The following is a 17,909-nucleotide window of genomic DNA, read 5'->3' as shown; positions in this document are numbered from 1 at the left end:
TGCCAAATATAGGGTTATCACAACACCTTAATAAAATACAAATTTATTAATCATACGACACATTTATTACGCGTAAAATATTTGAAGACGATGTAAAATAAAAAGTAAACATCTATGGAAAACAGTTTATAGATAAAGCCCTTCAGGAGTGCCTTCCTTCTTGCGGTATAAGACACTTTCCTTGGACTTTTTGAAGTCTTCATTAGTAACTTTCATACGACGCTCACGTAACGCCATAAGACCAGCTTCTGTGCAGATAGCCTATAAAATAAAAAGTCAGTTGCAGAAAAAGTATTTCTACATGTTATGTTGCTCACATGAAATAAACTTTCTCAATCTCAAATCTTTGACATAAATTTATGTTTAGATGCAAACTAATTTATACCTTAATGTCGGCACCAGAGAGATCATCTTTCGACATAATAAGTTCAGACAGATTGACATCATCAGCAAGGGTCATTCTGGATGTGTGAATGGTGAAAATCCTTCTCTTAGTCTTCTCGTCTGGCAGAGGAAATTCAATCTTTCTGTCAATACGACCAGGACGAATCAGAGCAGGATCCAATGTTTCTATACGGTTTGTCGCCATTATAACCTATAAAAAATGATAGGTAGGTATAATAACAATGGTAATTTCACAAAAAGTTAACCAATGTCCTAAATAATACTTACTTTAACATCACCTCGTGAATCAAACCCATCAAGTTGATTAAGTAACTCCAACATAGTTCTCTGAATTTCCCTCTCACCACCAGAGTTAGAATCATAACTGTAAAATCAAAGTTTAGTATTAAATATCTAAGTAACAAAATACTGTATGTTTTACAAAGGTTATTATACTTTACCGTTTGGTTCCTACTGCATCAATTTCATCAATGAAAACAATTGAAGGTGCATGTTCTTCTGCTACTCTGAACAATTCACGAACAAGCTTGGGTCCATCTCCCTGTTAAAAAATTAATAAAGAAACAGGTTGTGTTAGAATTCTGATTAATTACTTTAAGAGTATATTTGTATTCAATTCAATTCAATCGAAATATTTAAGTTTAACAATATCTTTGATACTAACCAAGTACTTCTGGATGAGTTCAGAGCCCACTACTCGCAGGAAAGTGGCAGAGGTCTGATTGGCCACAGCTTTGGCAAGCAAGGTCTTACCAGTGCCAGGAGGACCATAAAGGATCACACCCTTAGGAGGCTTGATACCCATCTCCTCATAATACTCAGGGTGAGTTAGTGGCAGTTCCACAGATTCCTAGAAGGTAAAACATAACAATGGAACACTTGGTTTTGTACTGATTTCTGTGTTAAGTTTTAAACTCTTTGTTGCCTCAAATGGCTTTCCAACAATGATTGATAATTTTTCACTTATAAATACAAATAACACAAGGTACAGAAGTACATGAACAAATTATAGTTAACTACCTTAATTTCCTGTATCTGAGTGTCAAGTCCTCCAATATCAGCATAGGTCTCCTGAGGAGCCTTCTCAAGCTTCATGACAGACACCATAGGATCTGTGTCATCACCAAGAACACCTACTACAGCATGAACCTAAAGAGAAAGCATACATTATAACAACCTAGACTCAGGGATTTTAAGGCAAGACAAGGCCTACTCTTGATCATTTGAAGAGCAAATTGAGGTAACCTTTAATAGCCCACAGCTTGGAATAATTCAGATGTTCTTCCTCATAATTAACACTAGGCTACAACCAACAGTAAGATGATTGTCAGTTTTAAACATATAACAAAAACAATTACCATTATTATGTAAATAAACAATATTTAGTGGCATACCTTATGATTCAACAGAACAGAGCATCCAGGCTCCAGTTGATCCTTGTCCACAAAGGACAGAATGCTGACATAGTGTTCACTGCCCACTGAAGTAGATACTATAGCATGGTTGTCATCAATAATCTCCTCCAAGTTGCCCACAGACATGGGGGTTCCTCTAAGGTCATCAACCTAGGTTTAACAAACAACGTTTTTGCTAAGTTTTTTTATGTACAACTGCATTCATTATTAAGTTTCAAGATAACTTCACAATAGCACAATTATTGGATATGTAATTTGGTTATTTTGTTAATTCCACACCATATTTGTTTGATGACGATGCTATAAATTTGAAGCACGATAATTTCACAGACATCATCATAGATTAACAATTTGTTTGTAAGCCTGCAGACAGAACTCACCTTAGACCTTTCTTCCTCAATTTTCTCCTCCTGTGGCTTCAATCTTTCTTGATTGCGAATGAATTCTTCTTCCATGAGAAGATAATCCTTTATTCTTTCTAGTTTCAGCAGTTTGAGCCGACACCTTGTGTGTGGTGTCACTTGAGGTAATTTTAATGCGGCATCAGGTCCCTTTGCTTTACGCTTCTTCTTGCCCACCCGAGTAGGGATTGGAGGCTCGTATTTCTTCTTCTTATCTTTGTCATCTTTCTTGTCTCCGCCGCTTCCACCTCCAGATTGATTCTGACCCTATTTTGGAAAGAGATTTTAACAAAGAATTTGTAGTGTATAGTTAAAATAAGACACCCAATTATGAATATACACATATTAAACAATTAGTTAACACGAAAAGTTATTGTTTACCATTTAAAATTCTATATTTCCAATAAAATCTTCAACTGTTCAATGACTGCTTCTGATGATTACAAAGCGGAATTTAAGGCATAGATAAAATAATAAATTTTTGATATTTCAATCAAAATGACAAGCAAAAATTCTTCATTTTGTAATGGAATACTGGTACTCTCGATTGTCTTACTAAAACTTCGTTTTGTTGTGTTGTTTTGAAATGCTACAAAAAATTTAAACATTGATACGAAAGTCAACGCTATGGTGATTGCAAAAAGTAATATCAAGAATTAGTTGATCAATCGTTCAAAACTTTTATTGACGAAGAGATCCAAATTATTATTTTTTAATAACTAAACGTTTTGATTTGACGTGTCTGCTCGTCGTGTACGCCTCATGTCATTTATCGTTTTAGTGCAATGGACTAATAAGAACTCACGAGTGTGAATTTTTAATAAATCAATTGATAAGTGAGAACGTGAAGTTATAATTATCTTAAAAATGATGAAGTCCTAAAATGTGTCGGATGTGTTATACCCTCAGTGTCCATTTTCGTTAAAAACAATTCTTTTTTTTTCAACAGCTGATGCCAAACATATTTGGCAATATTTTGTAAATTAAAGCCATCGTTTTGTGGTTTCCAAGATGGTATTAGCTGATTTAGGTCGTAAAATTACGACTGCTTTGCAGTCGCTAAGTAGGGCAACAATTATCAATGAGGATGTAAGTAAAGACAATTATGATAATGATGTTGAAGTGTCGTACGAAAAGTACCTTCAAGGAGAATGATTTTTTGAATCTTCTTTCAGGTATTAAATTCTATGCTCAAACAAATATGTGCTGCTTTGTTGGAAGCTGATGTAAACATTCGTCTGGTAAAGAACCTTCGTGAAAATGTCCGGGCAGTCATTGATTTTGATGAGATGGCTGGCGGGCTTAACAAACGCCGGATGATTCAGTCAGCTGTGTTCAAGGAACTCGTAAAGGTAAGTTAATAAAGATAGATTAAAACCAGAATTCATGAAAGGTTTTATGTGTACATTAAAATATTAACAAGTTATGAATGATGTTTCAGCTGGTAGACCCAGGGGTGAAACCATATCAGCCCATAAAGGGCAAACCCAACATCATCATGTTTGTAGGTCTCCAGGGCTCTGGTAAGACCACCACATGTACCAAGCTGGCATACCACTACCTGAGGAAGAACTGGAAGTCCTGTTTAGTGTGTGCTGACACCTTCAGAGCTGGTGCCTATGACCAAGTCAAACAAAATTGTACCAAGGCCAGAATACCTTTTTATGGAAGGTTGGTTTGACATTTTTTAATAATTTGAATAGTAAACTATATTATGTCTGTGTAAATTTTGAACATGTCTAGCATGAAATGTGTTTGTTGTTTTCCCAAATACAGAGTTAAGCTATCTTGCATAACACTCAATTTTTACTTTGTAAACAAACTTTTTTATCAGTTTTGTCTATGCTAAGATGGTAGGTAGGTGAAAGTTTAAATATTTGTACTAGTTAAAAAATGTTAAACAAGCCTTAAAAAAACCACAACTAAATGATAATCATTATAAAAAAAATGTATTAGAAAAGTCTACCAAAGTGTGTATTAGAAATTTTAGTTGTCAGTTGTAGGAAATGTTGAAAACCCATTGATTTCAGTTACACAGAAGTGGACCCAGTGGTCATAGCAACAACTGGAGTGGAGATGTTCAAGAAAGAAGGATTTGAAATGATCATTGTGGACACTAGTGGTCGTCACAAACAGGAGGAGTCACTGTTTGAGGAGATGTTGGCTGTTGCTAATGCTATTGTGAGTAACTAGAACTTCTCATCATGCAGAATAATAACATGTGTATGTATGCAGTTGCAATGTGCTTTATAGCAAATGATTCAAGATATTTTTACAAATTACAAATAATTGAATATTATTGTGCTCATAATAATGAAACAACAACAAGAGCTTTTACCAGTGGCATAGTGTGGGTCACCATCGCCCGGGGCAGGAACTAGGAATCTAAAAAAAATCGTCGCTTTTATTGCACTGCATCAAGAGAGCTTGAATGTTCTTGTTTTAAATTAATGCTTATCACATTTGCAGAAACCAGACAATATAATATTCGTGATGGATGCAACAATTGGTCAGGCTTGTGAAGCTCAAGCTAGAGCCTTTAAAGACAAAGTAGATATTGGTTCTGTCATCATCACTAAGTTGGATGGTCATGCAAAGGGTGGTGGTGCATTGTCGGCGTGAGTATATTTTATTTTAATTTGACCTGTTTTTCATTAGTCTTTAAAATGCCTGAAGCTAGATATAGTAACATAATTTCTAAGTTTTCTTCTCCATTTTTAATATACATGGTGATTTTTTAGTCATCTTACAAAAGTAGCCCAGTTCATGTATCCGACATAAAATACCCCTAGGCGCGATTATTATTATTTTTTATCTTCCACTAAGATAATACGTACCTACGAAGAAAAATGAAACATGAGAAATATGAAACATCCTGTTAAAAATGATAAAAACGCCGCCGCCCGCGCCCCTCACCATTGCTACAAGGCTCGGACCGCGCTCGCAACAGAGCTTTGTTTCTAAATCTACGAATTGCATCATAATATTGAATAAAAATTGCATTTCAAATTTATTCAAATCTCATAAATACCTATTTTTTTATCATGAACGTATTCTAGTCATTGCATACATGAACTGGGCTGCTTTTGTAAGACAACTAAAAAATCACAGTGTTTACAGTTGTAAACATAATTTATACAGATGTATATTAGTCACTCTTAATAAAGTTATGCATTTAATCATTTATTTCTGTTTTCCAGTGTGGCTGCAACACAGAGTCCTATTATCTTCATAGGTACCGGAGAACACATTGATGACTTGGAACCCTTTAAAACTAAACCTTTCATCAACAAACTTCTTGGCATGGGAGACATTGAGGGTCTTTTAGACAAAGTGAACGAACTTAAGCTTGATGACAATGATGAGCTATTGGAAAAACTAAAACATGGACAGTTCACATTGAGGGCCATGTATGAACAATTCCAAAACATCATGAAAATGGGACCCTTTTCACAGATCATGGTACAATATATTACAAAGCATTTGGTATTTTTATTTATTTTTCTAGATTAATAATACTTACCATTTTTGCAGGGTATGATTCCAGGGTTTTCTCAGGATTTAATGTCAAAAGGCAGTGAGCAGGAATCAATGGCTAAACTGAAACGACTTATGACCATAATGGACTCCATGAATGAAGGCGAACTGGACCACCGCGATGGCGCGAAACTATTCTCAAAGCAACCCACCAGGATTACGCGAGTGGCACAGGGCGCCGGTGTCACAGAGAGAGATGTCAAAGACCTCATTGCTCAGTACACAAAGTTTGCAGCAGTTGTTAAAAAGATGGGAGGTATCAAGGGTTTATTCAAGGGTGGTGACATGGCAAAGAATGTCAACCAAACTCAAATGGTCAAACTCAACCAACAAATGGCAAAGATGATGGATCCACGCATCTTACAACAGATGGGCGGTATGACCGGCCTTCACAATATGATGAGACAACTGCAGCAGGGCTCAAGTGGAATGAGCAGTTTAATGGGTGGGAAATGACAAAAAAATATAGTTTTAGAATAAGTCGTTTGGAACTGTATTTTATCCAATAAAGGGTGGACACCGAAATTTTGATTATTTAATTTTATATTTTTTTAATTCATAGTACTCATTTGTATTTTTATCATTCATAACCTTTTTAGTTAAACTAATCAAAGAGCCCAAACGAACAGAAAAGTCTACTATAATAATATAGTAGGTCATGGCTTTCTACTTTCTATTCAAGTTTATAAATGCTTTATGGCAAAAAGTATTGCATTGATTAGAACTAACAGGCAAAAAAGGCTGTGGTGTTTATTTCTTAAAATTGTTGGATTTATCTCCATCCCTTAAGCTTTTCAGTCTCATCAGAGAAAGGTAAATACAAATGGCTCCAAAAACCATATTCAACGTAATGTTGTTTCACTACTCTTATAGCTGAGTGGCAAAGAACGCCAAACTTACTGTACGCATTATGTAGGAAGTACGATCCTGGCGTAGGACAACCATCGGGTGCATGAAAATCAAATCCAAAAGTATGGGACGTAAAATCTGATACGCTTAATACAACTGGCAACTTCGAATTTTTGTGTGATCTGTAGAGATGGTGTGTCAAAAACACATGTTTTATACGTCAATGTCAATCTGATCGGAAAGTAGACAGAGAATTCAGAGAAACCGATCGGAAAGCCCTTATGTTGTTGGCGAAATGATTATTTAACACATAAAATTATCGTGCTTAGTTTGAGCGTTATGTATGCTGCATCTTTACGGATATTAAAGCAAGTGATTTCTCAGCAAAGGGTAACTACACACATTCTAACACTTATAACCTATTTTCTATACCAATGTTTAGTTCGCATTTAATTTATTGGTTCTCCTTTCAGACGTATGCCAAGAGTAAAACATTTAATCTTCGCATATTAAGGTCAAAAATAGATATGGAACTTAAAAGCCGGGAGAATCCTGTTGTTCTTAAGTTAGAATCAGAAGAATTCAAAAGTATATTTACACCTGAAGTTGCGGCGCTAAAAAGTTTGTTTGATAAATATAAATATGAAATACGAGTCGCTGGAGGTGCTGTCAGGTAGTTCATTTATATACTTAAATATTTTGTATTTATTCTACCCGTAATAACTGAGTTAGGCCAACTTGTTGAGTCTTTCTGATCTCAGATAGTTATGACATTTTTTTTCCTTAGTTACATCATTGCATGCATTACATGGGTATTAAGTTCTTTTAAAATAATGTCAAAATGGTACCTCCGTTATTAAGTTGATGTTGTAGATCCCACAAGCCTTAAAATTTTCGTAACCTAGTAAGTTCAGATTTTCCCACAAAAAAAATAAGCATTCTTTTTAACATATAGCACCAAAATGTTTCATACTATTGCAGGGATCTGTTAATGGGACTGAGTCCTAAAGACCTTGATTTTGCTACCACAGCAACTCCACAAGAGATGAAAGACATGTTTACAACTGAAAATATCAGAATGATCAATGCTAATGGTGAGAAACATGGAACAATCACAGCTAGGATTAATGACAAAGAGAGCTTTGAAGTGACAACTCTGAGGGTGGATATAGTCACTGATGGCCGCCATGCTGAAGTCATCTTCACTACAGATTGGAAACTAGATGCTAATAGAAGGGACCTTACTATTAATTCCATGTTCTTAGGTAATGATATTTCCTTTTGATGTATTTCATCATACAATGCATGACTCATTGAAGTGTGAGTTTTCTCAGTTATGGCAAAGAACCAGCCACTTATTGTGGTTTCTATGTTTAAAAACTTAGAATCATTTGCCATCTAGCAATGTTTCACCAAAAATAATTGGTAATAAAGTATTACCATATTTATAAAATTAATCAAACACTACTGATTTTAGGTTTTGATGGCTCTGTATATGACTACTTTTTTGGATATGAAGATTTACAAAAAAGAAGAATTGCATTTGTTGGTGATTCAGACAAGAGAATCAAAGAAGATTATTTAAGGATTATGAGGTATTTTCGGTTCTATGGCAAGATAGCAGACAAGCCAGACAACCATGAGGAGGAGATCCTCAAAGTTATAAAGAACAATGTTGGAGGACTGCAAAATATATCAGGTGAAAGAATATGGTGTGAACTGAAGAAAATGCTGCAAGGGAACTATGCAGGAAGTCTGTTGAAGACAATGATTGATGTAGATGTTGGAAAATACATGGGTAATTATAATAATATTCACTTTTATTTTAAGTTTCATATTCAATAAATATTAACATTTGCTTACTGTGGTTCAAAATACTTATCTTGTTAACAGGATTACCATCAAATCCAAACCTAGAAGAACTGGAAAGAGTAATGAAGAGGGCTGAGCACCTCAACCTGCACCCAATGAGTTACCTGGCAGCTCTGCTCACAGACCTGGATCAAGTTACTGTGCTTCACAGCAGGCTCAAGTTTTCCAGCTATGACAGGGACCTAGCCTACTTCTTGGTAGAACACAGAGTAGACAAGGTTGCAGAAAGACCATTACTGTAAGTTGAACTTTAAACATAAAGTAAACAATTGCTTATTTAGAATATTGTTTAATTAATCTTGTAATTTTTCAGACCTTATGAAAAGCTGGTTTTGAATACTAAAATTAAACAAAAAGATGCAATTGAATATGTCAGAGAAGTTTTAAAATACAGAGGAGATGAAAATCTTTTAGAACAGTTCAACAAATGGGAAGTGCCCCGGTTTCCCATCAGTGGGAAAATGTTAAAAGAGGCAGGTGTCCCGCCTGGCAGGATGTATGGTCCTATTATTAGTAAAATCAAGGAGATGTGGATTGATAATGAATATAAACAAAGTGAAGCGGAGCTTGTTAAGATCATCCCTAATATAATAGAAGAATTTTCAAACAACAAAATAAAAAACAATAAATAAATAAGTGGTTTTATTTTACATTTGATAAAATTGCATGATTATTCTGGTGATATTAACAATTAAAATGTTGAATTATGTGAATGTTGCAGCAATAACAGTTACAGTATTTAACATAGCATGTAGTAACATCTAAGTGCTTGTCAGACCTCTGATTGTGTATACATTATTGTCAAAATAAGTTAATAATTTCAATATTACTCTTATAGTGCTAGTAACAATTAATATTTTTGCATAAAACATCAGTAATTTTGATTCTTTGGAGGATGGTAGGGTTCATATCTGTTACAGCCATCATCATCATCTTTGTGTTCCATGAAGCATCGCTTACAGAACAAATACTTACATCCTAGACACCGCATCTTTGCATCTTCATTACATATTTCACAGAAAGGCAATTCATCTATTGTTGTTGGAGATATATCATCTGGATCTAACACGGCTTCAGCTTTTATCTGTAAAAATTTAAATCAACTTGAAATTTGAATTTGCTTTAAAAATATATGAAAATTCTACAGTGCAATAATAAAAATATGAAAAGTATGGTCACATTATTGGCCTTTTATTTGGCCATTAAGATGAAAAACAGTGCCATGTTCCACTCTCATGCATTCCACAAGTACATGCATTCATGCACAGAGGAAAACGATTATTGATGTTAGTCAAAAATTCAAATAATGTCCTTAGTTCATTTACCTTTTCCACAATTTTCTTCACAGTTTCCTCTTCATCTTCAGATTCTACATTTTGGCCTGGATCCTCTTTGGAATTCTGTGCTGAAGGACCAGTGCTCCCTTTAAGCTTTTGCATTCTACTTTCTATATCACTTATAACCTCATTAAACTCATCATTGTACTTTGTCTCAATCTTAGTTTGTTCTAAATACTGTTTTAACAAGTCATTTGCTTGTTCTTGCTCTGTTCTTGTGTCTGGAGGCGGTAAAACAGGCTGGAAGAATTTTAAGAACTTATATAGACAGATTTAACAGTTGTACTTTGTAATAAGTTAGGATCAAATATTAATAGGAATAAGGAAGGGAATTAATCTGCAGGTATAGTGTAAACAAACAACAAATTACAGGTTTTAAGAATAATTTCAAATATTTCACCTTACTGGAGCTTATTTGAATAGGAATTCCTTTTAGTTTAGCTAGCCGGGCCTGTATCTCTGCATCTGAGGAGGTTGGCATGTCATCCTTTATTTTTTGGAGGCGGTTTCTGACTTCCTCATCTGTGACGCCTGTGGGGGTTGGGTCTCTACCCTCTTTCAATTTTTGAAGTCTTGCTAATATTTCCTGATCTACTAAACCTAAGTTCCCTGTGTTTGTAGCAACTTGCTTTACTTCCATGGCACCAATTCTCCTGGATTAATAATAAAATAGCTAGATGTCATCTTGAATGTTTTAATAAAGTGAAAATTATACTTATTAGGCCATTATAGACCAAAAGTGTATACCATAAACAGATGGATTAAAGATCTGGTAAATGTAATAGATAAGAGGAAAATTTGCTATATTACCTGTAATATGCATCTGGAGCCTCTACTTTTTTCGGTTCATTAGGCTTTTGTGTTAAGTTTTTACATTTTGCACAGACCTGAAATTATAGTCATATTATTTTTTTTCCTTTTATGTCCCAGTTGGATATCAAATTTGATATAAAAATTATTACCTTTACTTCAGCATTTAATTTTGTTAAAAACATTTTGTGGTCTAGACATTTTGAGCAATAACTATAACCACAACCAGGGCAGCCTTTCTGTAAGCATATCAATTAGCTGTCAGGAGGAGTCACAGGTTCGAGTAATGTTTGAGGTTTGAATTTACTCTATTGTATTATTTGTAATAAATATACTACTAGGGAACAAATAGAAAATATCTGTACGGAAATGCGATAGTAATTGATAGAATAATACGAGAATTTATAAGACTGTAGGTAATGGTATAATAATCCACAACATACCTCTTTTCGTAGTATTGAGAACGACTTTGCACAGGAGTTACAAGACATTTCTTCAAAGGTAAATAACAAAATCGTAAAAATGCGATCTATATAGCTTAAATTGATATGTATAACTACTGCAACTTAGTTTATCATAATAGTAAAGTGACGATATAAACATTGACAAAAGAATTAAACGTAGTTTGATATAAGAAGATTAAACAACATTTTGTGAGTCAACCAAATATCATCACAAACCTATTTCACTCAAAATGACAGCAGTGACAACAGCTGACGCTAACGTAACAGTGACAGCCTTATTACAGATTATATCTAAGGTGACAGCAATTTCAAATTTGCATAGTGTAAAAAAATATTAGACTAGAAACAAGATGTAAACTTGTGCTGAGGTTTAGTAGGGCGTCGCGTCAGTCGTAAATGAGCGTATTTATATTGAAGACTTCCGACCCTAATTAAATATCAAAACATTATAGTTGATGAGATTAATTAAGATATGAGAATGTTTCTTTAGCTGCCTACTATGGCTACGTTCACTATGTTGTTAAATTGTTTTTAATCAATCTGTGGCAAAATGTTTGAACTTTTGACTGTTTATGTCATGTCATGTCTTGTTTTGATTTTCCTCAGTTCGCAGTTGTTTGTTTACAATTTTGTTACTTGTAAACTTCTAAACTAATTAGTTGCCTGAGTAACAATTATTTAACTTGTTAAACTTTGAATACCCAATAACCATTATTGTAAACTTCAGGCTTCAGTATGTAAGAGATTTATTTTTATTCAATTGTAATTAGGATGGCTTTAATAAATACGATTTTACCACCGAAAATGTTCGAAGTTTTGGACAGAGCTGGATTGTCTACAGTTAAACAGATTATCACACTTTCGGTCTGGGACATTAAAAAGTCCACAAACTTAAGTATTGAGGACATCATGTTACTTAAAAATATGGTGGCTAATAATTTTTCGCCTACTACTGTTACCGGAAAAACTTTGAAGAAAACTTATAGTGAAATCCTTAAAATATCTACAGGATGTCAAAATGTAGATAATTTATTAAATGGTGGCTTTAGAAGAGGAACTATAACAGAGGTGTTTGGTGAAAGTGGCTGTGGAAAGACACAACTAGCATTGCAATCTACTCTTAACAATTGGTTGGGTGGCTGTGTTTACATTTGCACTGAAGATTTATTTCCAACAAAAAGATTTGAAGAAATAAAAATAAATCTTTCCTCATATGATCCAAAAATTGATTATGGTAAACATGTCTTTGTGGAACACATAACAGAAGCAAAAGATTTGCTGTCTTGCATAAGGGTGCGTTTACCAAAGCTACTAGAACAACATAAATTGTCTCTTTTGGTCATAGACTCAGTGACTGCACCATTCAGATGTGAGAGTACTAATTATATTCGAAGGGCAGAAGACTTAAGAGAAATTGCAATTTTATTGACCTCACTAGCCCAGGAGTATAACTTGGCTATCTTGTGTATAAACCAAGTTACTGCATCATTTGAAGACTCAGATAATGTATTACCATCATTGGGCTTGGCATGGTCTAACATGGTTACAACTAGGCTTATGATAAAGAAGACTTCAAGAATAGCTGATGCCAATAATCCTCAAAAACATAAGCATCACTTGTTAACTTCTAATCACACTGTTTATGGTAGAGAAATGTCAACAGTATTTGCTCCACATTTACCTAATTCTAAAACAGAATTTATTATTACATCAAAAGGTCTTCAAAGCCTATAAGTTTTAAAAATATAGCAATAAATAAACCTCATTAAAATTACTTGTTTATTTATCGCTCGACCATTTTACTTGTCGTCGTAAGGCCTATTCGTTAGGTACATGAGTAATCAACGTATTTGAGCGAGAGTATTTTCTTTACAACATTTAATTTGGTTTATATAAATAAATAAAGTTTTACACTGCTTTACTGTATAAAATTTACGCCAGCCCGTCTAAAAACATTTTCTTAGTTAATTTATTCTGGTAATGAATTTAATATTAAAATTATAACAATTTATTACAGGAGAAAGTGTTTTATTTTATATCTATTCCCTCGTGGTCGGTGACATGTAAACACTGATGCACCCGTTTCATGACACTAATGACAATATTGACAATCATGTGACAGCAAGACGTCAAGTTAAAATCTGACTTGGGTAGTAGATTTAAAAGGGATTTGTAAACACAGTTACTTGAATAAATATCTTCAGATAATATCCATATAGAAAGTCATTTGCAAATTGCTCTTACGAAACTTAAAAAAAATATAGAACCTTGCATTGACAACACCGTCCTTATCGCTCTACTCCAATGCTTACAAATCAAGTTATGTATGGTATTCGCTCTGTAGCGATACACTTTCACCCCGCAGGCTCGAAACCTGCGCTCAATGCCAGTCGAGTCGCCGTTCGATACGCAAGTCTGTCAGCGACCTCGCCCAGTAGAAGGAAAATGGTGTGTTTTGTTATTACTGGCCAACTGTTGAATATATTATTTATTTGTTATTTGTTTTCCTCATGTGGGTGTTTTGTATTATAGGCAGATAAACTGACTCAAGAAGATCGCGATACGCAACTCCAGCCGTTATTAAAGGCTGGTTGGAAAGTGCAAAGCCAGCGGGATGCTATTGAAAAAGAGTTTCAATTCAAGGACTTCAACCAAGCTTTTGGCTTTATGACTAGAGTGGCACTGCTGGCTGAGAAAATGGATCACCACCCAGAATGGTTTAATGTTTACAACAAAGTACAAGTAAGTGAATTGGAATAAATAAATAAGGTATTGAGTTCAATGTCACAACATGTAATGCATAAGAAATTAAGCAATAGTCATTAGGCTGAATGCTTTTTAAAACCAGTTATGCAAAAGTAAATTTCTCAATTGACAATCTGAGTGCTAGTTTATCAAACTTTGAGGTTTGTTTTACATGAAACATAAAACCCTGAAATTAGTCTAAGGTAGTCTTAGGTATATTAAGCCCATTCAATTATGTATTTTAATTTTATTTATTATTTCCAGGTAACATTGTCTTCACATGATGTCAATGGGCTTAGCAAAAGAGACATCAGAATGGCTACATTTATGGACAAAAATTTCAACTAGCTTTTTAATTAATATGAAACTAAGACAATATATAGAATATACCTACCTATTGTAAATGTTTACAATTGTATATTTCATGAATGTATAGTATAAAGTACGAGAACCTACAAGATGTTATTAAATTAAAATGATAAAAATATTTTGTGTTTCACTACATTATATTACCATTTTTTTCAGCGATAAGTAAACAATATTTTATCAGTTAGTTACTATATGTAACTGATTTAATTTGACCCTACTCGTATCTGCGACTTGGCTCGCGAAAATCTAGCTAAAGTGGCAAAAAGTTGTCTCTATCTTGAAATAAATGCTTATTTTATAAAAGTTTTATCAAAATTGACTCATCAATTTAGCATTTTAGCCGTAGAAACTTAACAGACCGAGTGTCGGACGAATGTATGTAGTTACAGTATATCAGAATGTACTCTGTGGTATGTAGTGTAGGAAAGGTTGTTAAATAAATTGTGATCTAATAGCAATTAAAACTACTGTTAGATATATTGGAGGAAACTATAAAACATCGATTATTGAAGAAAACTAAGCTAATGATTTGTTTTGATCTACCGTAATAATGATATTTAAGCATTAGCGATAACAGTAGCATTAACTCGTCAAACTTCTAACAACCAAAATAAGGGCGTGTCCATACTTTGGTAGGAACTTGAGATCCGACAATGATCGATTGACTTTAGTGCGCAAGTGTGAACCAGTGAATGCCACAATTTACGTTCTAAACTTGTTTAGTAGACCATGTAGGGCGTGCCAATTTGAGCAACGCAATCGTGACGTCAAGCTTACATTGCCGAGAATGCGATTATAGGAAGTTAGTTAATATTTTGTGGGGTATTTTGGGGTAGGTGTAACTGGCAAAAGACACAGACTTTCGCTGCTAACGGCGGGATAAAGTAGGTAGGTACCAAAAAATATAAAAACCAAGGTCACGTTAATAATGATCAAGCGGTCCTATTTATTTGTTAAACAAATATTCTTACTACCATATCCAATGAGCATTTATAGGTATAGGTAATTTATATCTTATTCGGAAACGCTGTTAATTTAGGTACACTTAAATTTTTGTATACTTCATGCGGCCAGGTTATTTAAAACTTGTTTGGCGAGACATTGCGTGCAGCGGTTAAATGACTGGACATCTGTGTCAGGTGTTTCAGGGTCGGATCCCAACGTTTTTGTTTGAGAGTTGTATGAATATATCTATCGTCGAAATATTATTTTCAATATAAGAAATATAGGAAGGTAAGCAAAGAATTTGCCATTATAGGAATCGATATTTACATCGATCGTTAGCGAAAATAATATATCTAAATAGATACTTACATATAAGCATTTTATATTTACGATATCGATGATGAAAATGTAACTGGGCTGGAGGGATTAACCTGCTATAAACTAAAACAAAAGTATTGACTGTAATTTGGTTTATTGATTTACGTTATAAATATCAGATTGTGTGAGCGTAGAATAAATCTTTATTGTTTTCTGACATAGCAAGGGCAGGTCCTTCTGTCATTAAATGGTTCCGTCTCGAAAATAGAGGTGCATGGGTATGCCTTCTCTATCATCCTTTTTAATTCTAAAGCATGCTCCAATCCCTTTGTTTCACACACCATTCTCATCTAAAAATACATGAGTATTAAGTATCTACAACAACAGTTGCTAAGTTCCATCGCACTGATGAATTGTTAAACCGCGTAAGACGTCAGAGACCTACGGGCACTTAGGCCCAAATGGTACAGGACTTTCAAAGATATGAAGAAGGATAAGTAGAATACACACCTCAACGAAATAATCCTCGTCTTGTGTCCACGAGTTGTCTTGGTAGTGGCGATGCATGTTGTATCCCCCGTTTGCGAGGAGTTTCATCAGGGTTGCCTTGGATATGGGGTCATTCCTGACACCAACCTGTGTATTTGAGAAATGGTAAATAACGGTCTTTAATTGTACCGCCAGTGCATGCCCTAATAATTTGATTGCCGGTTTCTTACTATTATAGAAGCGAGAGAATGCATTATATTGCAACACCTGGTGTAGCATTTGCCCAAAATTTACTGATTTAAAGCTGTACCTAAGAGTGATAACTAGCCAAAAATAGGTCAAGAAGTATTATAAAGAAAATATCCTACTCTAAATTTGACCAGGCGTCCTTCTGCAGCTAATCCTCTTTCTAAGCATCGCGTCAGCATAACGTTGTCACAGTTTCCTCCAGTAAGAAGACATACCACACTGAAATATAAACATTTGTGTTCGTATTCATATTGAGGTCGGAAAAAACGACATTTGCTTGTAAATTGTCTAAGAAGAAAATAATACTTTTTTAATTTGAGTTCTGGCACCAGGTTTCCGATAACAACAGCTAGTGTGCATGCTCCAGCACCTTCTACCACGAATTTCTCTCTCTCGGTCAAGTGCAACATTGATCGAGCTATCCAGTCATCCTTGACAAGGAGCTGCGAACAGAAAATTTAAACTTGATTTAAGGCATAGTCCTGTTAAGAACGCTGAGATATGTGTTCCAATAAAACCTTCTTCGCCTTAACCTCCAGATAGAGCTAGTCAAATAGGTCACTACCAGGTAGGTACTAAACTCGATTTCTGGTGCCCACTTTAATTAAGGCACTAACTGGCTATCACTACACTAGTGACATGAGTGGACCACACTGTCTTACCGATAACTGAGTGGCCTTTTTGACAGCGACCGCCCCACCGCTAGTGCGAATAAGACAATGTGGGTACATAATATGTATGTTAAATCGATAGCCTAAACAATTACTACACTGACCATTTTGTCCAAAAGTGGCTTTGCAGTGGCAAAGGCGTTACATCCGATGGCGTTGACTGTTATAGCATCTGCCAGGTTGTTTGTCGTTGGTAGAGTGGCCATCTCTTCACTTTCCAATGAGTTGAAAAATGTAGGCATTGACTCGGGTTGCACCCCCTATATGGAAATATTTTTTTTACTAGGGATATCATAGACAAAATATAAAATAGGAATCCCGTATGTGATTTCTATTTTTACATCTAAATGAAAGAAAAATGAGAATGCAAAATAATTGAAGCTATCATTTAGAGTTGTAAGTAGGTAGCGATTGAAGTAACTCACATAAACGAGTACATTAGGTTTTTGGTGTTTTATGACGGTCGCCACAGCAGCGGCTAATCCTCCGGACCCCACGGGTATTACTATTGCATCCAAAAACGGCGTTGTTTCCAGAATTTCCAAAGCAAGGCTGCCGTAGCCGGCAAGAATGTGTGGGTGGTCCCGTCTGAGGAAAAACCTCTTTATATTATAGCAGGGTAAGTACAAAATAGGAAAATTAAATATCATCTGAATATATTTTCTCCGTACCCATTTATGTATGTGAGGCCTTTATCTCTCGCTAGAGCTCGTGCATATTTTTGAGCCTCCATCAAGTTAGTTCCCTGGACGACCACCTTTGCCCCGAAGTAGTGACATCTCTGTAGTTTGTCAATTGGTACAGTGATAGGCATCACTACGATCACGGGGATGTTGAGCTTGGCTCCGTGGTAACTCAGCCCTATTCCTTCATTTCCTATTGATGCTACGACTACGCCAAGCTTTTTCTTGTCGAGAGGCAATTGTTGGAGCACGTTCAAAGAACCGCGTTCTTTAAAACTGTAGAATAAATTTGGTAATAAAATATTAAATTACTTATGTGAATAAATATGATATGTGCTCTCCTTACCTTC

At 34.9% G+C, this 17,909-nt stretch overlaps 7 protein-coding genes across 7 annotated transcripts; 4 read left to right on the top strand and 3 right to left on the bottom strand.

Annotated features, from left to right (window-relative positions):
- Positions 1–42: 42 nt before the first annotated feature.
- LOC113506737 (26S proteasome regulatory subunit 4) lies at positions 43–2,709 on the bottom strand. Its single transcript, XM_026889568.1, has 9 exons — positions 2,603–2,709; positions 2,201–2,488; positions 1,800–1,970; positions 1,426–1,554; positions 1,070–1,255; positions 846–946; positions 673–769; positions 386–595; positions 43–261 (listed from the first exon to the last, which is right to left on the bottom strand). The coding sequence occupies exons 1-9, from the start codon at positions 2,603–2,605 to the stop codon at positions 127–129; spliced, it is 1,320 nt and encodes a 439-aa protein (XP_026745369.1). The 5' UTR covers positions 2,606–2,709; the 3' UTR covers positions 43–126.
- A 280-nt stretch (positions 2,710–2,989) lies between these two features.
- LOC113506728 (signal recognition particle 54 kDa protein-like) lies at positions 2,990–6,297 on the top strand. Its single transcript, XM_026889559.1, has 7 exons — positions 2,990–3,310; positions 3,397–3,573; positions 3,663–3,892; positions 4,252–4,402; positions 4,691–4,839; positions 5,422–5,683; positions 5,756–6,297. The coding sequence occupies exons 1-7, from the start codon at positions 3,233–3,235 to the stop codon at positions 6,212–6,214; spliced, it is 1,506 nt and encodes a 501-aa protein (XP_026745360.1). The 5' UTR covers positions 2,990–3,232; the 3' UTR covers positions 6,215–6,297.
- A 519-nt stretch (positions 6,298–6,816) lies between these two features.
- Positions 6,817–9,112, top strand: LOC113506729 (CCA tRNA nucleotidyltransferase 1, mitochondrial-like). Its single transcript, XM_026889560.1, has 6 exons — positions 6,817–6,997; positions 7,081–7,280; positions 7,589–7,872; positions 8,085–8,405; positions 8,501–8,717; positions 8,793–9,112. Exons 1-6 carry the CDS (start codon positions 6,947–6,949, stop codon positions 9,109–9,111), a joined length of 1,392 nt encoding a protein of 463 aa, XP_026745361.1. The 5' UTR covers positions 6,817–6,946; the 3' UTR covers position 9,112.
- LOC113506731 (abscission/NoCut checkpoint regulator) lies at positions 9,109–11,327 on the bottom strand. The gene is made up of 6 exons (XM_026889562.1): positions 11,070–11,327; positions 10,779–10,865; positions 10,627–10,703; positions 10,217–10,469; positions 9,805–10,056; positions 9,109–9,563 (listed from the first exon to the last, which is right to left on the bottom strand). The coding sequence occupies exons 1-6, from the start codon at positions 11,115–11,117 to the stop codon at positions 9,351–9,353; spliced, it is 930 nt and encodes a 309-aa protein (XP_026745363.1). The 5' UTR covers positions 11,118–11,327; the 3' UTR covers positions 9,109–9,350.
- A 342-nt stretch (positions 11,328–11,669) lies between these two features.
- Positions 11,670–13,349, top strand: LOC113506730 (DNA repair protein XRCC3). Its single transcript, XM_026889561.1, has one exon. The coding sequence runs from the start codon at positions 11,862–11,864 to the stop codon at positions 12,822–12,824; it is 963 nt and encodes a 320-aa protein (XP_026745362.1). The 5' UTR covers positions 11,670–11,861; the 3' UTR covers positions 12,825–13,349.
- Positions 13,257–14,322, top strand: LOC113506732 (probable pterin-4-alpha-carbinolamine dehydratase). The gene is made up of 3 exons (XM_026889563.1): positions 13,257–13,538; positions 13,623–13,832; positions 14,100–14,322. Exons 1-3 carry the CDS (start codon positions 13,395–13,397, stop codon positions 14,181–14,183), a joined length of 438 nt encoding a protein of 145 aa, XP_026745364.1. The 5' UTR covers positions 13,257–13,394; the 3' UTR covers positions 14,184–14,322.
- Positions 14,323–15,604: 1,282 nt separating this feature from the next.
- Positions 15,605–17,835, bottom strand: LOC113506738 (L-threonine ammonia-lyase-like; the record flags this gene model as incomplete). Its single annotated transcript, XM_026889569.1, has 7 exons — positions 15,605–15,817; positions 15,978–16,103; positions 16,325–16,424; positions 16,512–16,648; positions 16,981–17,136; positions 17,302–17,464; positions 17,548–17,835. Coding segments are annotated over 7 exons (1,117 nt in total), but the record flags the coding sequence as incomplete, so codon positions are not given.
- Between the last annotated feature and the right edge of the window lie 74 nt (positions 17,836–17,909).

This window comes from Trichoplusia ni (genome assembly GCF_003590095.1).
Source record: "Trichoplusia ni isolate ovarian cell line Hi5 chromosome 23 unlocalized genomic scaffold, tn1 tig00003626_group22, whole genome shotgun sequence".
In the NCBI taxonomy this organism is placed as follows: Eukaryota; Metazoa; Arthropoda; class Insecta; order Lepidoptera; family Noctuidae; genus Trichoplusia; species Trichoplusia ni.
Note: the sequence above shows the minus strand (reverse complement) of the source record. Positions and strands in the feature narration are given on the sequence as shown.